Genomic DNA, 16,384 nt, shown 5'->3' with positions numbered 1-16,384 from the left:
CAGCCTGTAATCCCAGTACTTTGGGAGGCCAAGGCAAGTGGATTGCCTGAGCCCGCGGGTTCGAGACCAGCCCAGGCACCTCGGCGAGACCTCATCTCTACAGTAAAATAAAAAATTAGCCAGGTTTGGTAGGGTGTGCCTGTAGTTTTGGCTACTTGGAAGGCTGAGGCGGAAGGATCACCGGAACCCAGCAGGTCAACAGTGAGGTGGCTGTGAGTGTGCCACTGCACTCCCTCCAGCTGGGGAGACTCCAACTCAAAACAAGAAACAAAAAAAACTCACATTGCCGTTATTTCTCCAAACTAGATTAAGTGATACCTAGAACTCATTTGATTCAACATCTAGTGCGTGTCTCTTATTTTCCTTGCTACTCTACAGAGATAATTATCTTATTTAATCCTTTCAGCAACCCTAGGAAGAAAGTATTCTTATCCCCATTTTACAGAGGAAGGAGGTTCAGAGATGTTAATAACTTGTCCCAGGTCACAGAGCAAGTAGGTTGTGAAGCAGGTTTAAAATCCAGGTTTGCTTGACTCCAAAGTCCATACTCATGCTACTCCCAGGCATGCTAGAGGGAGTTTTTCTGGGCTAGGGACCTGGAAGAAGGGGAGGTTTTTGCAAATTTTTCTTACAGATTCGGTATCAAAGTATACCACCAACTTTGTGATTTCTGGGCCACTTTCTGCTAAGGGACAGTGTTAGACAAGGGACAGAGGATAGCTGTGTGCTCTCTCTGTACACACAAGGAGACAGGCATTTTTTTCCTTGCACATGTGTTTTGTTTTCTATAGAGAAGCCTTTTTCTGAAAGCCACTTTCCAGAGCTTAGGACACCATATGCTCTTTAGAGGAATGTAAAGCTTTCAGCAAGGAAAAGAAACATTTTGGGCTACCCCGTCCCTTGCAGTTCAAATATCATCCAAACATCTGCTTCCATTTTATTTGTTTGCCTTTTGCAAAACATCAAGGGTGACTTGACATAAATAAGAAGCCAAAATATCTGGCTGAACTGAAAGAGCCCAGTACCTGGCCATCTGAAAATATTTATTCGTTTAAACATTGCTAGGGTGATAGAAGATTTGTACAAAAACCCATGGTTAAAATGCAGCTAATAAAGACCAAAAGTTCAGAGATCAAATACTACGTTAGGGCAGTTCCTTCTGATGAATTCTGAAGTGTTTTTGAACATGAAGAACTTGTTGAGGAGGCAATTAAGACCACAACAAAGCTTCCACAGAAGATTAACAGAGCATGGACTTTATTCTGGATCACTGACTTTATGGAGAAGAAACTGCTGAGAGAGAGAGAGAAAGGGAGAGAGAGAGAGAGAGAGAGATCCCGTTTCTGCAGACAAATTAAGTGTTTATGGGTGTTTGTGTGCACTAGTGGCAACAGCACCTTCATCTAATATGCTGTGATTGGGATCAGAGTCCTTCTCCAGAAATGCAGCAGTGTTGACCAATGTAATTCCCCCATCTGAATTTTTTTTTTTGAGTCTGGGTCTCACTCTGTTGCTCAGGCTGGAGTGCAGTGGCAGAATCACGGCTCGTGCAGCCTTGACTTCTCTCTCCTGGGCTCACATGATCTTTCCGCCTCAGTCTCCTGAGTAGCTGTGATGACAGGCGCGTGTCACCATTCCCAGCTAATTTATTTTATTCTTTTTGTAGAGACAAGGTCTCTCTATGTTGCCCAGGCTGGTTCTCCTGGGCTCAAGCCATCCTCTCACCTCAGCCTCCCAAAGTGCTGGGATTATAGGCATGAGCCACTGTGCCCAGCCTGAAATTTTATATGTTTTCTTGTTTACTTACTTTTTTTAAAAGTGACTTTTTGGGTGTTGGAGGTGCATGGGGGCGGGTAAAGTTTACATATAATGAAATACACATCTTAAGTTTACATTCAGTGAGTTCCAACAAATATAAACACAGATGCCCCCCAAACTCTTATCAAGACATAAAGCATTGCCTTCGCCCCAGAAGCAACTGCTGTTCTTAGTAGATTGGCTTTTTTCTGTTTGGAACTTCATACAGATGGAATCAATCATGTGTAGTTATTTCTGTAAGGCTTCTTATAGCATAATTGACTCAGCATAATGTTTTCCATTCATTATCATCCATACATCTATAGTCCATTGTTTTTGATTCCTGAAAAGTATTCCAATATATGAGTATTCTACACTTTAGGTTGGGCTTCTTTTTGAATTTTTTAAATATCTATTTTCCTGTTGATGAACACGTGGCTATTTCCAGTTTGGAGTCAAATAAAGTTGCTAAGAACATTCTTGTAGAAGTCTTTTTGTGGATACATGTTTTCATTTCTCTTGAGCAGTTACCTATGAATAGAATTGCTGAGTCACGCGGAAGGTAAATGTAAACCCAGGTTTTGTTCCAGGATGATTGTATCACTTTACACTTCACCTTCAAAATAAAGTACACATTCTTGCTGCCATTAGATGTTATCAGTAGTCTCTCATTTTGTGTTTAATTTGCATGCTTCTGATGACTAATGACAGTGAGCACTTTGTGGTTCTTTAATTGACCACATGAATATCTTCCTTTGTGAAGTGTCTGTTCAAATCTTTTGCCCGTTAAAAAAAAAATGGGTCGTCTTTTTACTGAGCTGCAGGCCCTCTTTATATATCTGCTGTTCTTAGTGTATCCAGGGATTACACTTTGCTTAGTACTAAATTTCCAGTGCTCAGGATTGCCCCTAGCACGTGGTAGGAGTTCAATAAATGTTTGCTCAAAGAATCCATGAATGAACAGGTGAACTGACGTTGGGGTTTGATGTTTAGACACAAAGTTCTTGAACTTAGTGGCATTAATTAACAAGGACATTTTTTAAAGGAAATTTAAAGGTCATTCTTGAGCTATAAAGTACACTTGACACAAAGGATACAGAATACCTTCAGGGGATTTCCTCACCCAGGGGAAATACTGCTAGACTATCTCATGTTGTACCCTAATATGTCCCTGTTTGTGAACCCTCTAGTGCAAGCCATCACGGTTGTCTGTCCTGCCACATTCTGGGACTATGTCCCAATTCCTTCTACATCTTGGATTCTGACGAGGTTTGTGTGATGGATCATCAGAACAACTAGCTTTGGAGGGTTTAGGTAACTTCACCCAGCTGATCCCACTGTGCCTTCCTCTTGGCCCCACCACCTTCCTCCTGGCCCCTCCACTTTCCTCCTGGCCCCTCTGACACTAATAATCCTTGTTCCCTGCTGACTGGCCCCTAGTTGGATTCTGCCTCACCAGAAGGCTTCCCCTCCATACCCCTTTTCTCCCCCTGTGTGCTCTTTCTTACATCCCTCCATCAAAGGACCAGGCAGGAAAGGATGGGGCAAGTTGATTATGACATCCCCTGTCAGCTCTAAGGAATACAATAATTCATATGTTCATCCCTAAACACATTTATTTGAAGTTGCGATTGGGGCTTTCCTCATTTGACATCAAAGGACCAATAAGGCTCCATAAGTCTTGAAGTCCTTTTACCTGGTTCTAATCTAGCAAGCTCCAGCCTCTGGCTGGGGCGGGGGGTGGAAGAGGGGTCCTACCATGAATAATAATTGTTGGTGTCCATATTTGTAGAGAACTTTGCCATTGATAGGGTATATTCATATCCATATTTCATGTGAACCTCCAAACAGTCCTACTGGTAGGTCTCTTGTTTTTTGTTTTTGTTTTTAAATTTTTCCTAAAGGAGGCAGCAAAAAGAGGTTATTTGATTTGCTCCAGAATATAAATGTGTAGCTCAGCGTTTCCTAAGATATTCTAAGTCTTACTCAAAAAATACCGGGGCTTTCTTAACTCTGGTGGGTATTCATGTGTGGTGTTTAAAAGGCTCATAGGTTTTTACAGTTCCGAAATCTGGCTTACATCTGGCATTAGAAATTTAATTACCATACCACAGACATATATGAGTAGTTCCCAATCTTTTAATTTAACCATCATTATAGGCTATTTTTTCCCCCTTGGATCACATGCTCGTTAAAAAAAAAGTCCACCAAAAACTGTATTTATTGGCTTACTTTACTTTTTTTATTCAGCAGACATATATCTCCCAGTCAGAGTTTAGAATTGGGATTGGTTCATCTGTTTCCTCACTAGGTTGATTTTATTACAGTCAAAATAAAGACATTTGATCTCTGAGTTTGCCTCCAAACCTAATAACGGGTACATTTCCGCTTCTAGTCTTTTTGGAAGTTCATACACTGACCCTTGGGAAAGAGGAAGGAAAGTTTAGTTCTTGTGAAGAAGTAGCCCTGTGTGCTCAGGAACCCTTGCCTTGTTGCCGATGTCTGACTTTAACCCTGACTTTAACCCTTTACACTGTGGTCTGGGCCTCTGCCTGACTCAGTAGGGACTGGGACCCCACCCACCTCACTCTCATGTCTCCTCAGCTGCTGGAGTGTGTGGGTGATACTCAGTTCAAGCCCACAGGACTTGGGAAGAACATGCATTTACAGAAACAGACATTTCCCAGGCCAGGTGCTTTGGCTCAAGCCTGTAATCCCAGAACTTTGGGAGGCTGAGGTGAGAGGATTGCCAGAGACCAGGGGTTTGAGACCAGCCTGGGCAACTTGGTGAGACCTCAGCTCTACAATAAATCAAAAAATTTAGCTGGGCATAGTGGCATGAGCCTGTAGTTCCCTACTTGGAAGGCTGAGGCAGAAGGATTGCCTGAACCCAGCATTCGAGGCTGTGGTGGTCCTGAGTGTGCCACTGCACTTCAGCCTGGGTGACAGAGTGACACTCTGACTAAGAAAAAGAAAGAAACAGACATTTTCCTAACGGTTACTTAAGGCGCAAATTTTTTAAATGTCATGGTACCAGAACTACCATATAATATCAAAGGATTGTGACGGGTATTCCAAAGGCAATGTTTGTTTCTAAATTAGTAGAATTAATAAATGTTACTGTGTGCCAATTATAGAAGAGGCGATTCACTTGGGGAAAGTTATTAATGTGATCTGTTATTGCATTATAATGGTATTAGTTATTTAGCAGATTGTGTTGTATGAAACAGTGAAATATTATGCAGTGATTTTTTTTCTGAGTTGGAGTCTCACTCTCACTGCAACCTCGACCTGCTGGATCCTTCCTCCTCAGCCTTCCAAGTAGCTGGAACTAGAGATGCATGCCACCACTCCCGGCTAGTTTTTTTGTGATTTATTGTAGAGAAGAGATCTCACCAAGTTGCCCAGGCTGGTTTTGAACCCCCAGGCTCAGGCGGTCCTCTCGCCTCGGTCTCCCAAAGTGCTGGGGTTACAGGCTAAGCCACTGCGCCCAGCCTATGCAGTGATTTTTAAGTAATTATTTCTTGAAAACAAAAGTGTTTATGAATAACATTTAAGTGAAAAGAGTAGAAAGAGTAAGGTAGGTATATATACTCACAGCTAGGAAAGATATATGCATGTAGCTCATGCCTCCAGCTAATCTGCAGAAATGAAAACAACTATTAGGAGGGGTAAGGGCAGGTCTTTTTCAAAGTATCTTTTATATAAGTTGTACATAGATCAGCCTTTCAGTTAATAAGTTAAATGAATATGTTGTTCCAGTGAAGAATGCATGCTTCATTCATCAAATATCGTCCTTGTTCTTGTCTTATTTTTAGGACCAGCAAAAATCCACCAACGTAGTTTATCAAGCCCACCACGTGAGCAGGAACAAGAGGGGACAGGTGGTTGGAACAAGGGGCGGGTTCCGAGGATGTACCGTGTGGCTAACAGGTATAGCACGCTGAAACAGGTATATGTCTTTTTAATTGCAAGTTGATATGCGAGACAATTTCATGGAAATTAACATATTATATGCCTTACATGTTCTAAAGAGTCTTTAGGCTTAAGAGTGATATATGGCAGCTCTAAATACATACAGCCGAGCTCAGGGTGACTTTCTGTCTGGTGGCTTGTTGACTTTGTTTGTTTGTTTGTTTGGTTTTTTGAGTCAGAGTCTCACTCTGTTGCTCACCTGAAGTGCAGTGGCGTGATCACGGCTCACTACGGTCTCAACCTCCTGGGTTCAGGTGATCTTTCTGCCTCAGCCTCCCAAGTAGCAGGGACTCTAGGCGCAGGCTGCCAAGTCCAGCTACTTTTTTGATTTTGTGTAGATGTGGCTATTCCTGCATCAATGGCATGCCGGCACAGAGACAAGGTCTTGCTATGTTGCCAAGGTTGGTCTTAAACTCCTGGGCTCAAGCAAACCTCACTCCTCAACCTATCTAAGTGCTGGAATTACAAGCATGAGCCACCGTGCCCAGTCTGTCTTTGTGTTTTAAGAGTCATTTTGGAAAAATCTTGACGCCAAAAGGACAGCATGTGGGCTGTGTTGTCAGATAGTTGTTCAGTGGCATCCACCAGGGAGGTGAGCTTGCCAGTCTCCAGGGACTGGCTGTCTTCCACACCAGCTGACTCTCACCTTAGGAGGGGAAATGAGACAACTGCCACCTCATCTTTTGATTTTTCAAAAAAAGCTGGAATGCAAAACGTTCTCATCTTTAAAACACTCAGTGATGAAAACTCTGTCCAGTTCTGCTACTGATTTTAAGTGACGAGAAAGTATGTCTGAGGAGAAAAGGAAAATTAAAAAAAATAAAATAAAACACTGCAGGCCAAACAGAACACACCAAGGACTGCATGGAGCTCCCAGTTCTCCCCATTTATGAGCCTGCTTCCTCTGAAAGACTCTGATCCTAATAGGGGACAAAGAGTTATTTCAAAATTTGAAAGAAATGCAAGAACTTGTCTCATACTCAACGACGCTTTTTCTAGATGTTAATAGTTTTGATTTGAGGTCAGATGACTGTAATGGGTATCTAGGCCCACTTAAAAGTGCCAAATTCACTCACCACTTGCCATCTTAAACCACACGGGACAATGTCAGTCTGTCTTACCTGTTTTGAACAGGTCTCTCTGGTGCTGGAAAAACCACGATCAGTTTTGCTCTAGAAGAGTACCTCGTCTCCCACGCCATCCCTTGTTACTCCCTGGATGGGGACAATGTCCGCCACGGCCTTAACAAGAACCTCGGATTCTCTCCTGGGGACAGAGAAGAAAATATCCGACGGATTGCCGAGGTGGCCAAGCTGTTTGCCGACGCTGGCCTCGTCTGCATCACCAGCTTCATTTCTCCATTTGCAAAGGTGAGGTTTGGCACTGCCCACAATTCCCACGCACAGTGCAAGGGTTCTCAAACAAGGGAAGAAGTCCGGTGATGGGAGAGGCCACAAGGATGTCCCCTTTCAATTTCCCTGCTTTTTTTTCCTCCCCTCATGTGCCCTCTCTTTCCTCTATTTAATTTTGGTTAGTTACAGAGTCTCTTATTTTCCAGATGCCATAAACCATGGACATAAACTTTTGCACATTCACAATGATAAGGAATTTGGATTTATATGCAAAACTTTTTAATCTTTAAAACACTCAGTGATGAAACCTTTGTCCAGTTCTGTGACTGACTTTAAGTGATGATAAAGTATGTCTGAGGAGTAGAGAAAAAAAATTTTTTTTTTAGTTGGAGTCTCACTCCATCGCCCCGACTGGAGTGCAGTGGCATGCTCCCAGCCACCGCAGCCTCAGCCTGCTGGGCTCTGGCAATCCTTCCACCTCAGCCTTACAAGTAGTCAGAACTACAGGTGCGTGCTACCACGCCCAGCTAATTTTTTATTTATTGTAGAGATGAGTTCTTGCCAAGTTGTCCAGGTGGGTCTCGAACCCGTGGGCTCAGGCAATCCACTCGCCTCGGCCTCCCAAAGTGCTGGGATTACAAACTGAGCCGCTGAGCCCAGCCAAGCAGAGAAAAATTAAAAAATAAAAATAAAACATTGTCCAAGTCAAACAGAACACACCAAGGACCGCATGGAGCCCCCAGATCTACCTATTTATGAACCCACTTTCTCTGAAAGGCTTTAATCTGGCTGATGCTGTGGCTCACACCTGTAATCCCAGCACTTTGGGAGGCCGAGGTGAGAAGATTGCTTGAACCCAGAAGTTCAAAACCAGCCTAGGCAATTTTTGTCTCTACAAAAATTCAAAAATTAGCCAGATGTGGTGGCACACACCTGTAGTGTCAGGACTATTTGGGACACTGAGGCGGAAGGATCGCCTGAGCTCAGGAGGTGAAGGATGCAGTGAGCCACGATTGTGCCACTGCACTCCAGCCTGGGCAACAGAGACCTTGACTTAAAAACAAACAAGCTGGGTTCAGTGGCTCAGCCTGTAATCCCACGCCTTGGGAGGCTGAGGTGAGTGGATTGCCTGAGCCTGTGGGTTCGAGACCTGCCTGAGCAAGTTGGTGAGACCTCATCTCTACAATAAATCAGAAAAATTATCCAGGCATGGTAGTGCGTGCCTGTAATTCCAGCTACTTGGAAGGCTGAGGCGAAAGGATCGCCGGAGCCCAGCAGGTCGAGGCTGCGGTGGCTGGGTGCGGCCACTGCACTCCAGCCTGGGTGACAGAGTGAGACTCTAGTTATTTCAAAATTTGAAAATGTGGTCAGAGTTAAAAGGAAGAAAAAGTTGAATAACTCTAAAGCTCTGTAATTTTAGTTATCTGAAAGAGAATGTTTAGCTTGCTAAAGAAAAGAGCCGTCCACTGTTGAAGCATTAGGTTGTGTGTGTTTAATGTTGACATCACTGAGATGGAGTGTCACTATTCTTTTAAAACAGAAAATTTCTGAATTGCACATTCTATGATAAGTGCTTTGAGCCCATCCCTTGAGTGAAAAACTCCCCTGCCCAGCTAAGAGAGAGGCTGGTTTCCATGGTTTTCTCTGAAAGTTCTTGCAAGAGCTGTGTTTACCAGAGAAAGATTTCTGGACTTTCTCTAGAGGACCCTGCAGAGCACAAATCCCAGTGTTATCACCAGGCTGTCAAATGCCCAAGCATTTGGGGGGGGTTGGCAGTTGAGGGAAACTGCTAGGGGAGGGAGGGGCATACCTCATTAGCAGGGATACCTGCATGATCAATGTTTGTATACCTAACCCTGAATTGTACCCCACATCTTTATAATAGAAATTTTTAAAAATGCCAAAGCACACAGTGTTTTGTGATTTAGAATTTCATCGTGAAACCTCTTCTCACATTCTTTGTTTTTTTTTTTGAGTCGGAGTCTCACTCTGTCACCCAGACTGGAGTGCTCCCGGCCACTGAAGCCTCGACCTGCTGGGCTCCGGCGATTCTTCCGCCTCAGCCTTCCAAGTAGCCGGAATTACAGGCATGCGCTACCATGCCTGGCTGATTTCTTGATTTATTGTAGAGATGAGGTCTCGCTGCCCAGGGGGTCTCAAACCCGCGGGCTCAGGCAATCCACTCACCTCAGCCTCCCAAAGGCGCAGGATTACAGCTGAGCCACCGAGACCGGCTCACATTCTTAAATGTTTTGTTTTTCAGGATCGTGAGAATGCCCGCAAAATCCATGAATCAGCAGGACTGCCGTTCTTTGAAATATTTGTGGATGCGCCTCTAAATATTTGTGAAAGCAGAGATGTAAAAGGCCTCTACAAACGGGCCAGAGCTGGGGAGATTAAAGGTATGAGAACCAGCTGGCGGCCCCTTTGCCAGTTCCTTGGACTAGGGTTCCTCATTCTGTCCTCAGAAGTCTGAGTTTCAAATTCTGTTTTCTAAAATTGCATATAGCCCACTCGACTTTTTACCGAATTATGATGAATTCAATATGTTCATGAACTTATTAAAATATGAGGTGTTATTTTTTAAGAACTGTCACCTCAGCCACAAGCAATAAAGTTCAGAGAACTGAAACAGATATGAATATGTGTGTGTTTGTAGGGGAGTGGTTCAGAGTTTACCCTTGTGTTCCTTTTTTATTTAATAGCTGTAGAAGGCTTAGCTTTAGCTAGCTGGATTTTGTTGATAATTTTGGGCTCTCCCTATTGAAAATACAGCTGTATATTTTCTTACCTCTGACAGGTGGTCAAAGATGGCTGTTTACCTTTTCTGTTTTAATCTGAATTCTCAGTTTAACACATTATTTCAATATATGTTGTGTCTTATTGATTAAAAAGATTGCCAGGTGTGGTGACTCACCCCTGTCATCCCAACACTTAGGGAGGCCAAGGCAGTAGGATTGCTTGAGCCCTGGAGTTCAAGACCTCCCTGGGCAACATAGTGAGACCTTGTCTCTACAAAAAATAAAAAAATTAGCCAGGCATAGTGGCACGCTTCTGTAGTCTCAGCTACTTGGGAGACAGAGGTGGAAGGGTTGCCTGAGTCCAGGAGGTCAAGGCTGCAATGAGCTGTGATCGTGCCACCGCACTTTAGCCTGGGTGACAGAGTGGGACCCAGACTCTGTCAATCAATCAATAAGTAAATGAGTAAATCAATCAATAAGTAAATAAACAAACAAACGAACAAAAAAGACTCTTCTGCCTGTACAGATGTGATTTTCACCCTATGCCTTAGGTGACTAAGTGAGACCCTATGCCTGGGTGACAGAGTAAGACCAGAGTGAGACCCAGACGCAATCAATCAATAAATAAATAAGTAAATCAATCAATAAGTCAATAAATAAAATCAATCAATAAGTCAATAAATAAACAAACACAAAAAGACTCTTCTGCCTCTACAGATGTGATTTTTACCCTATGCCTTGCAGGATTCACAGGCATTGATTCTGATTATGAGAAACCAGAAACTCCTGAGTGTGTGCTTAAGACCAATTTGTCCACCGTGAGTGACTGTGTTCAGCAGGTAGTGGAACTACTGCAAGAACAGGTGGGTGAACTGGCTGTCTTTCTTTTTCAAAAAATAAAGTCGTGAAAGATAATCTATGCTTCTTTACTGATGCATTGTTTGTACAGGCTTCGTTTCAAGTTGTTACTAATTCTGTTTCGTTTCAGAACATCGTTCCCCACACTATCATCAAAGGCCTCCACGAACTCTTTGTGCCAGAAAACAAGCTTGACCAAGTTCGAGCCGAGGCTGAAACTCTTCCTTCCTTATCAATAACTAAAGTAAGTGGGAGCAGACTGGCCAAAGGAGAATCGGACTTCAGATTAGGCCTTAGAATCCATTTACAATTTCTCTTAACAATAAGGAGGGTAGGAAGAAGGTACACGTAATGTCTATGAAGATAAACACTTCCTTTTTGCCAATTTTTTTTCCTTCTTCTCCAAGCAGTCTCTCACCAAGAGTTGCCACAAGGCAGCTGATCAATGCCATGTATGGAAGTGACTGGCAAGGGAACTCCTAGGTGTGCGTAGGACAGTTTTACACAGTGTTCATTATACCTTCCATTATGCCAAAGAGCAAACATCAGGCCAGGCACTGTTTGTTGGCAGAGGTTGAGAAAACTGTTTGTCCAGGATCCAAAGGCTTCTTGGGAAATGGAGAAGGAATTTGAAGACAACAAAAAGGAAGCCCGCTCTGAAGTGATATAAATGCCACAGTCTTTTCTCCTCTGCAAATGACACTCTTCATCAGGGAGAGTCCGGTCTGAGGAGAGAGGGAGACAATTTTGTCTGCATTGATTTTACTTCCTGGAAGACATAAGGTACAACCCAGCAAACTACCCTGCACATGGCCTTTTAATGGGTCAGTGTTAGTTGGTCTTCACAGGTGATCGAGTCTTTATTGGTATCTCTTTATTGTCAATTTCATTTGTGGAGACTTTATGCAAGCCAGGGTAAATAGGGAACTTGCTTCAGTTCATGAATTCCCCATCCTTTTATAAGTCACGATCAATTTTTTAACAGAACAGACTCTGTGAAATAAATCCTGAGCACCTAACACTTCAGGCAGTTGAGTAAACACATAATTATAATGATAGTGTGTTGTGACGGTTCCAATAACAGAATAATCTGCAAGGTACAGAAGTTCAGAGAACCCAGTGATTAATTCTGTTAGTCATAGGGGTGACAGGAAAGGTTTCTGAACCATGACTCATGAGCTGGGTTTTAAAGGATGAATAGGAGTTTGGGGTGGTGAGAAGGATGGGTAAAACACAAGCCCCTGAAAGCACATGAGTGTTTAGACTACACATTGCCTGGCACTGTTTGCAAACAGGCCTGCAGTTGGGGAGGTAAAAGTTCCTATATGAGGTCCAGGGGCCCGAGCTTGAAGGGTATTCAGTATCACACTAATAATTTTGTACTTTATCTTAGAGTCAGTGGTTTGCCCAATTTGGTTAAATGGGCAGTAAGTACGTTTGGTGGAAAAATATAGCCAAACCAGAATTTCTGTTCCAAAAAGAAGGAAAGAGGCCAGACATAGTGGCTCATGCTTGTAATCACAGGACGTTGGGAGGCTGAGGCCCGAGAATTTCTTGGGCCCAGGAGTTCGAGACCAGCCTGGGCAACATAATAAGACCTCATCTCTACAAAAAATATTAAAGAATTAGCTAGGTGTGGTGGCACACACCTGTAGTTCCAGCTACTTGGGAGGTGGAGATGGGATGATCACCTGAGCCCAGGAGTTTGAGGCTGTAGTGAGCCATGACTGTGCCACTGTACAACAGCCAGGATGACAAGTGAGACCTTGACTCAAAAGGAATGAAAAAATAGAAGGAAAGAATAAATAATGACTTTACAATCCAGTTGCCCATTATGGGAATAGATACAGCCTAAAGTGTTAAAATAAATCATCTCAATTTGAAGTCTTTTCACCACTCTTCCATAGGAAAGTTCTAGGCTAAAAGCAATTTGGCCTTAGATCACTAGTCAACAAAACGTGGGAACATTTAAAACATAAAAGTTTCTGCTGTCACCCTCCTGTCAACTGAATAAGAAAGGTCTGGGCAGCCTGAGAAATACAGTGAGACCTCATCTCTACAGAAAAATTTAAAAAATTAGCCGGGCATGGTGGTATGTACCTGTAGTCCCAGCTACTTGGGAGGCTGAGGCAGAAGGATCACCTGAGCACAGAAGGTTGAGGTTGTGGTAAGCTATGATCATGCCACTGCACTCCAGCCTGGGCAACAGAGTGAGGCTTGGACCAAAAAAAAAAAAGGAAGGAAGGACGGACTAGGACCAGATGCCTGAAAAACAGAACATTTATGGAAATGCTTGTTTGTTTTTCGTGTTTTGCAGTTGGATCTCCAGTGGGTCCAGGTTTTGAGCGAAGGCTGGGCCACTCCCCTCAAAGGCTTTATGCGGGAGAAGGAATACTTGCAAGTTCTGCACTTTGGGACCCTCCTAGACGGTATAATTTTTGTCATTATTGTGTTTTACTCTTTACTGTTAAAGAAAAAAAAAATCCTTCCCAGATGTTTAGTAGGAACAGGACACATTAATCTTTGGTTTGTAAACCTGATTGCAAAAGTATTTAGATCATTTAAAATATACCTCATTCTTTCATGCATAAGCTTTCATGTTTAGGATTTTTTGGTTGTTCTCAAAAGATTATAGATGATGTAAAGCAAAAGAATTCAAAAGTGAAGGTTTTAAAGCCAAGAGGAGGTTAAGTGTGTCCACTTTCACCTGCTCTTTGCTGGTCCAAATATTCAAAAGGCAGGAGAGAGGTGAAAGGATCGCCTGAGCCCAAGAGGTCCAGGCTGCCATGAGCTGTGGTTGTTGTGATCATGTTACCGCACTTTAGCCTGGGCAACAGAGTGAGACCCTGACTCAAAAATTTTTTAAAAAAGGCATTGGCTGCTAGGGACTATTCTGAGCAGCCAAGATGAGCCCTACACACGGTTCCGACCCACATGGCATCTCCCACCTTCCAGGCTGCTCCTGCCAAGCACTATGGTAGCAGCTGCTTCCCTTGGTGAATGCTAAAGTGTCGAAGTTCATGCCCATACGTGACCTGTATCCATTAAACTCTAACAATGGACCGTTAAGGCAGTTTTTTGGGCACAAGCGGAATGGCTTTTAGAAAACCAGTGTGATCAAGGGCGGAAGCATGTGTTATTCAAAAGACTTCCAGACCTGCTGTGATCATTTCCTTCCTAGAACTGCCCGAGCTTATCAAATATAACTTTATACCTTATCTATTTCAAGAGTTGGGGAATGACTGCTACATGGGGAAGGCGTGGGGCTATCACCCTGTATGTGTAATAGCAAGCTGGGCTCCAAACCTTTTAGGAAGAAAATTCAAATGAGATAGTCTGTCTTGAGAAAGATGTTCATGTCCTGGGTTTGTGCCTTTGCCTGGGGAATGGGGTATCAAGCCAAAATTGGGACTTGGAGACTGATCCTAAGAGGCCCTCCTCCCTTCTCCCTTTGTCATGACTAGTGGTGCCTTACAACCAGAGTTCTTCACTTCAGATCAAATAACATTCCAAAAAGACACTTGCTTGACTTCTAGGGTGACTTTGCAATAATAAGAATGCATATCCCTACAGCACTTTTCTGTTTTCAAAGCATTTTTTCAGGCATTCTTTCATTTGACCTCACAAAAACCCTGAAAAACAGGCAATTATTATTATCCTACTTTACAGATGAGGAGACAGACCTCAGGTTAAATGATTTGCCTAAGTTCATATCATTTATCAGAATTCCTAACTCCTGACCCAGTGTTCTTCCCAGACGGGGCTGCTGTCCCGGTGTCCTTTCCAATAGAATCTAGAAGGCCTGATGGCACACAAGGAAGGCCGATACTTATCTTGAGGTTTTAATTTTGAGTTGCATCAAGTAAATGTCATGGGGCTCGGCCATGAACAAGAGGTTGATTATGAGCATAGGAGCCAGAGCTGTGGGCAAAAGACAAGGGAACCACACTGAGGAAGGGGGATCACATTACTGACAGTGCTATTTTGAACAAGCTTCTGTTCCATAAAGAAAAATACCAGGATGAGCCGGGCTCGGTGGCTCAGCCTGTAATCCCGCGCCTTTGGGAGGCTGAGGTGAGTGGATCGCCTGAGCCCGCGGGTTCGAGACCCGCCTGGGCAGTGAGACCTCATCTCTACAATAAATCAAAAAATCAGCTGGGCGTGGTAGCACATGCCTGTAATTCCGGCTACTTGGAAGGCTGAGGCGGAAGGATCGCTGGAACCCAGCAGGTCGAGGCTGCGGTGGCCAGAAGCGGCCACTGCACTCCAGTCTGGGCGACAGAGTGAGACTCCGACTCAAAAAAAAAAAAAAGAAAAATACCAGGATGTGGATGTGGTTGTAGTGGTCAATGTTAATGGAAATCAGGGGTCCTTAACCTGAAAGCTAAGACTTCAGGTGGGATAACAAGAAACATCCTTGAGTAGGCAAAAAGTGGTGTGGGTTTTGAGAAGGGCAGGAGGAGCACTTTTCTGGGTTAAGAGTGTATAGCCTATGTTGAATTCTTAAAAGAGTCTATGATCCAAAAAGATGAAGAACAACTAATGCAGAAGATGATTCAGGTGAAATCTCTTGCCTTCCCTTTCACACCATCTCCATTTCACCTGACGGGGTTCTTCAACTCGCAAAACACATTGATTTTCTATTTCTGCTGTGGTGCTCACTTCCATGAGATGGATGAAGCACTTATTGCTCCCCCTGCTTGTATAATCCACATGTCTGTCCCCTCAAGCCCACCAGGCCGAGGATATGAAGGTCATTTTCCTATGAACATTTGAACCCCATTAGTTCCAAGCCCCAAAAGCACTTGCAGAAATCCCAGTACTCCCTACACCCAAGTGTTTCTGGGAGCCTTCCACGGGTGTGTTTCCAGTGCTTCTAAGCCAGGCCCACAGCCATGTGCTGCTTACCAGAAGTGCAAATATCCTGTCCACTCTGGCCACCGAAGCTCTTGGTACCCATAGGGCTGTGGCAGTTTACGAACTCTTCCTTAAGTGAGAAGAATGTTTCCTTCCTCTGTAGTAACCTCAGTTGAAGACTGTTCAGGTTGTTTGAGTCCCAAAGCGTGAGAGAATTGAGTGAGATGACTCTTGTAATCCATGGGGATTCCTTTCTCCTTCTGTGTCTCCCCCGCAGCTGTATCGAGGGGGTTCAAGACCACATGTCGTGCTATTTTCATTGACCTTCTCCCTTCCAATCTTAGGGCCTAATTCTAAAACTTTCTGGAAGACTCTTTTTTTTTTTTCCTATGAATTCTCCACCACCTACCTCTGCAACCAGAGTCCATTGGACATCCTGATGCAACCTCAGGCGTGGCCAGAATTCCAAGCTCTGCACACTCCCCAGAAGCCTTCTCAACTCCTGTGTAAATAAACTAATAGAAATAGATGCCAGGGATATGATGTGCTGCCCACCTCTACCACTCACTATATCCCAATTTAACCTGGGCCTAAACACAGGTAGAATTTAATAGTGGATAAGAGTGTGACCTGTGGAGCCAATCTGTCTGGGTTTGTATGTCGATGATTAACATGAGACAAACTGCTTAAACTCTCTGGGCTTAGTTCCCTCATCTGTATAATGGGAATGTTAACAACTATACTTACCTCATTGGATGCTGAAAGTTTAAAAGAATGCCTGATTTGATCATAAATGTTCCATAC

General features: G+C 43.6%; 1 protein-coding gene across 1 annotated transcript in view; it reads left to right on the top strand.

Moving 5' to 3' along the window:
• The window catches only part of PAPSS2 (3'-phosphoadenosine 5'-phosphosulfate synthase 2), a 55,555-nt gene that overhangs the window by 13,333 nt on the left and 25,838 nt on the right, over positions 1-16,384 (top strand). The window contains exons 5-12 of the mRNA XM_021719431.1: positions 2,988-3,066; positions 5,356-5,377; positions 5,616-5,730; positions 6,907-7,142; positions 9,388-9,526; positions 10,610-10,728; positions 10,854-10,967; positions 13,041-13,152. Coding sequence (XP_021575106.1) covers positions 2,988-3,066; positions 5,356-5,377; positions 5,616-5,730; positions 6,907-7,142; positions 9,388-9,526; positions 10,610-10,728; positions 10,854-10,967; positions 13,041-13,152 — 936 coding nt within the window. The remainder of the gene's footprint in view (positions 1-2,987; positions 3,067-5,355; positions 5,378-5,615; positions 5,731-6,906; positions 7,143-9,387; positions 9,527-10,609; positions 10,729-10,853; positions 10,968-13,040; positions 13,153-16,384) is intronic.

Source organism: Carlito syrichta, unplaced genomic scaffold (genome assembly GCF_000164805.1).
Source record: "Carlito syrichta isolate Samal-C Ts95f unplaced genomic scaffold, Tarsius_syrichta-2.0.1 Scaffold314712, whole genome shotgun sequence".
In the NCBI taxonomy this organism is placed as follows: domain Eukaryota; kingdom Metazoa; phylum Chordata; class Mammalia; order Primates; family Tarsiidae; genus Carlito; species Carlito syrichta.
Note: the sequence above shows the minus strand (reverse complement) of the source record. Positions and strands in the feature narration are given on the sequence as shown.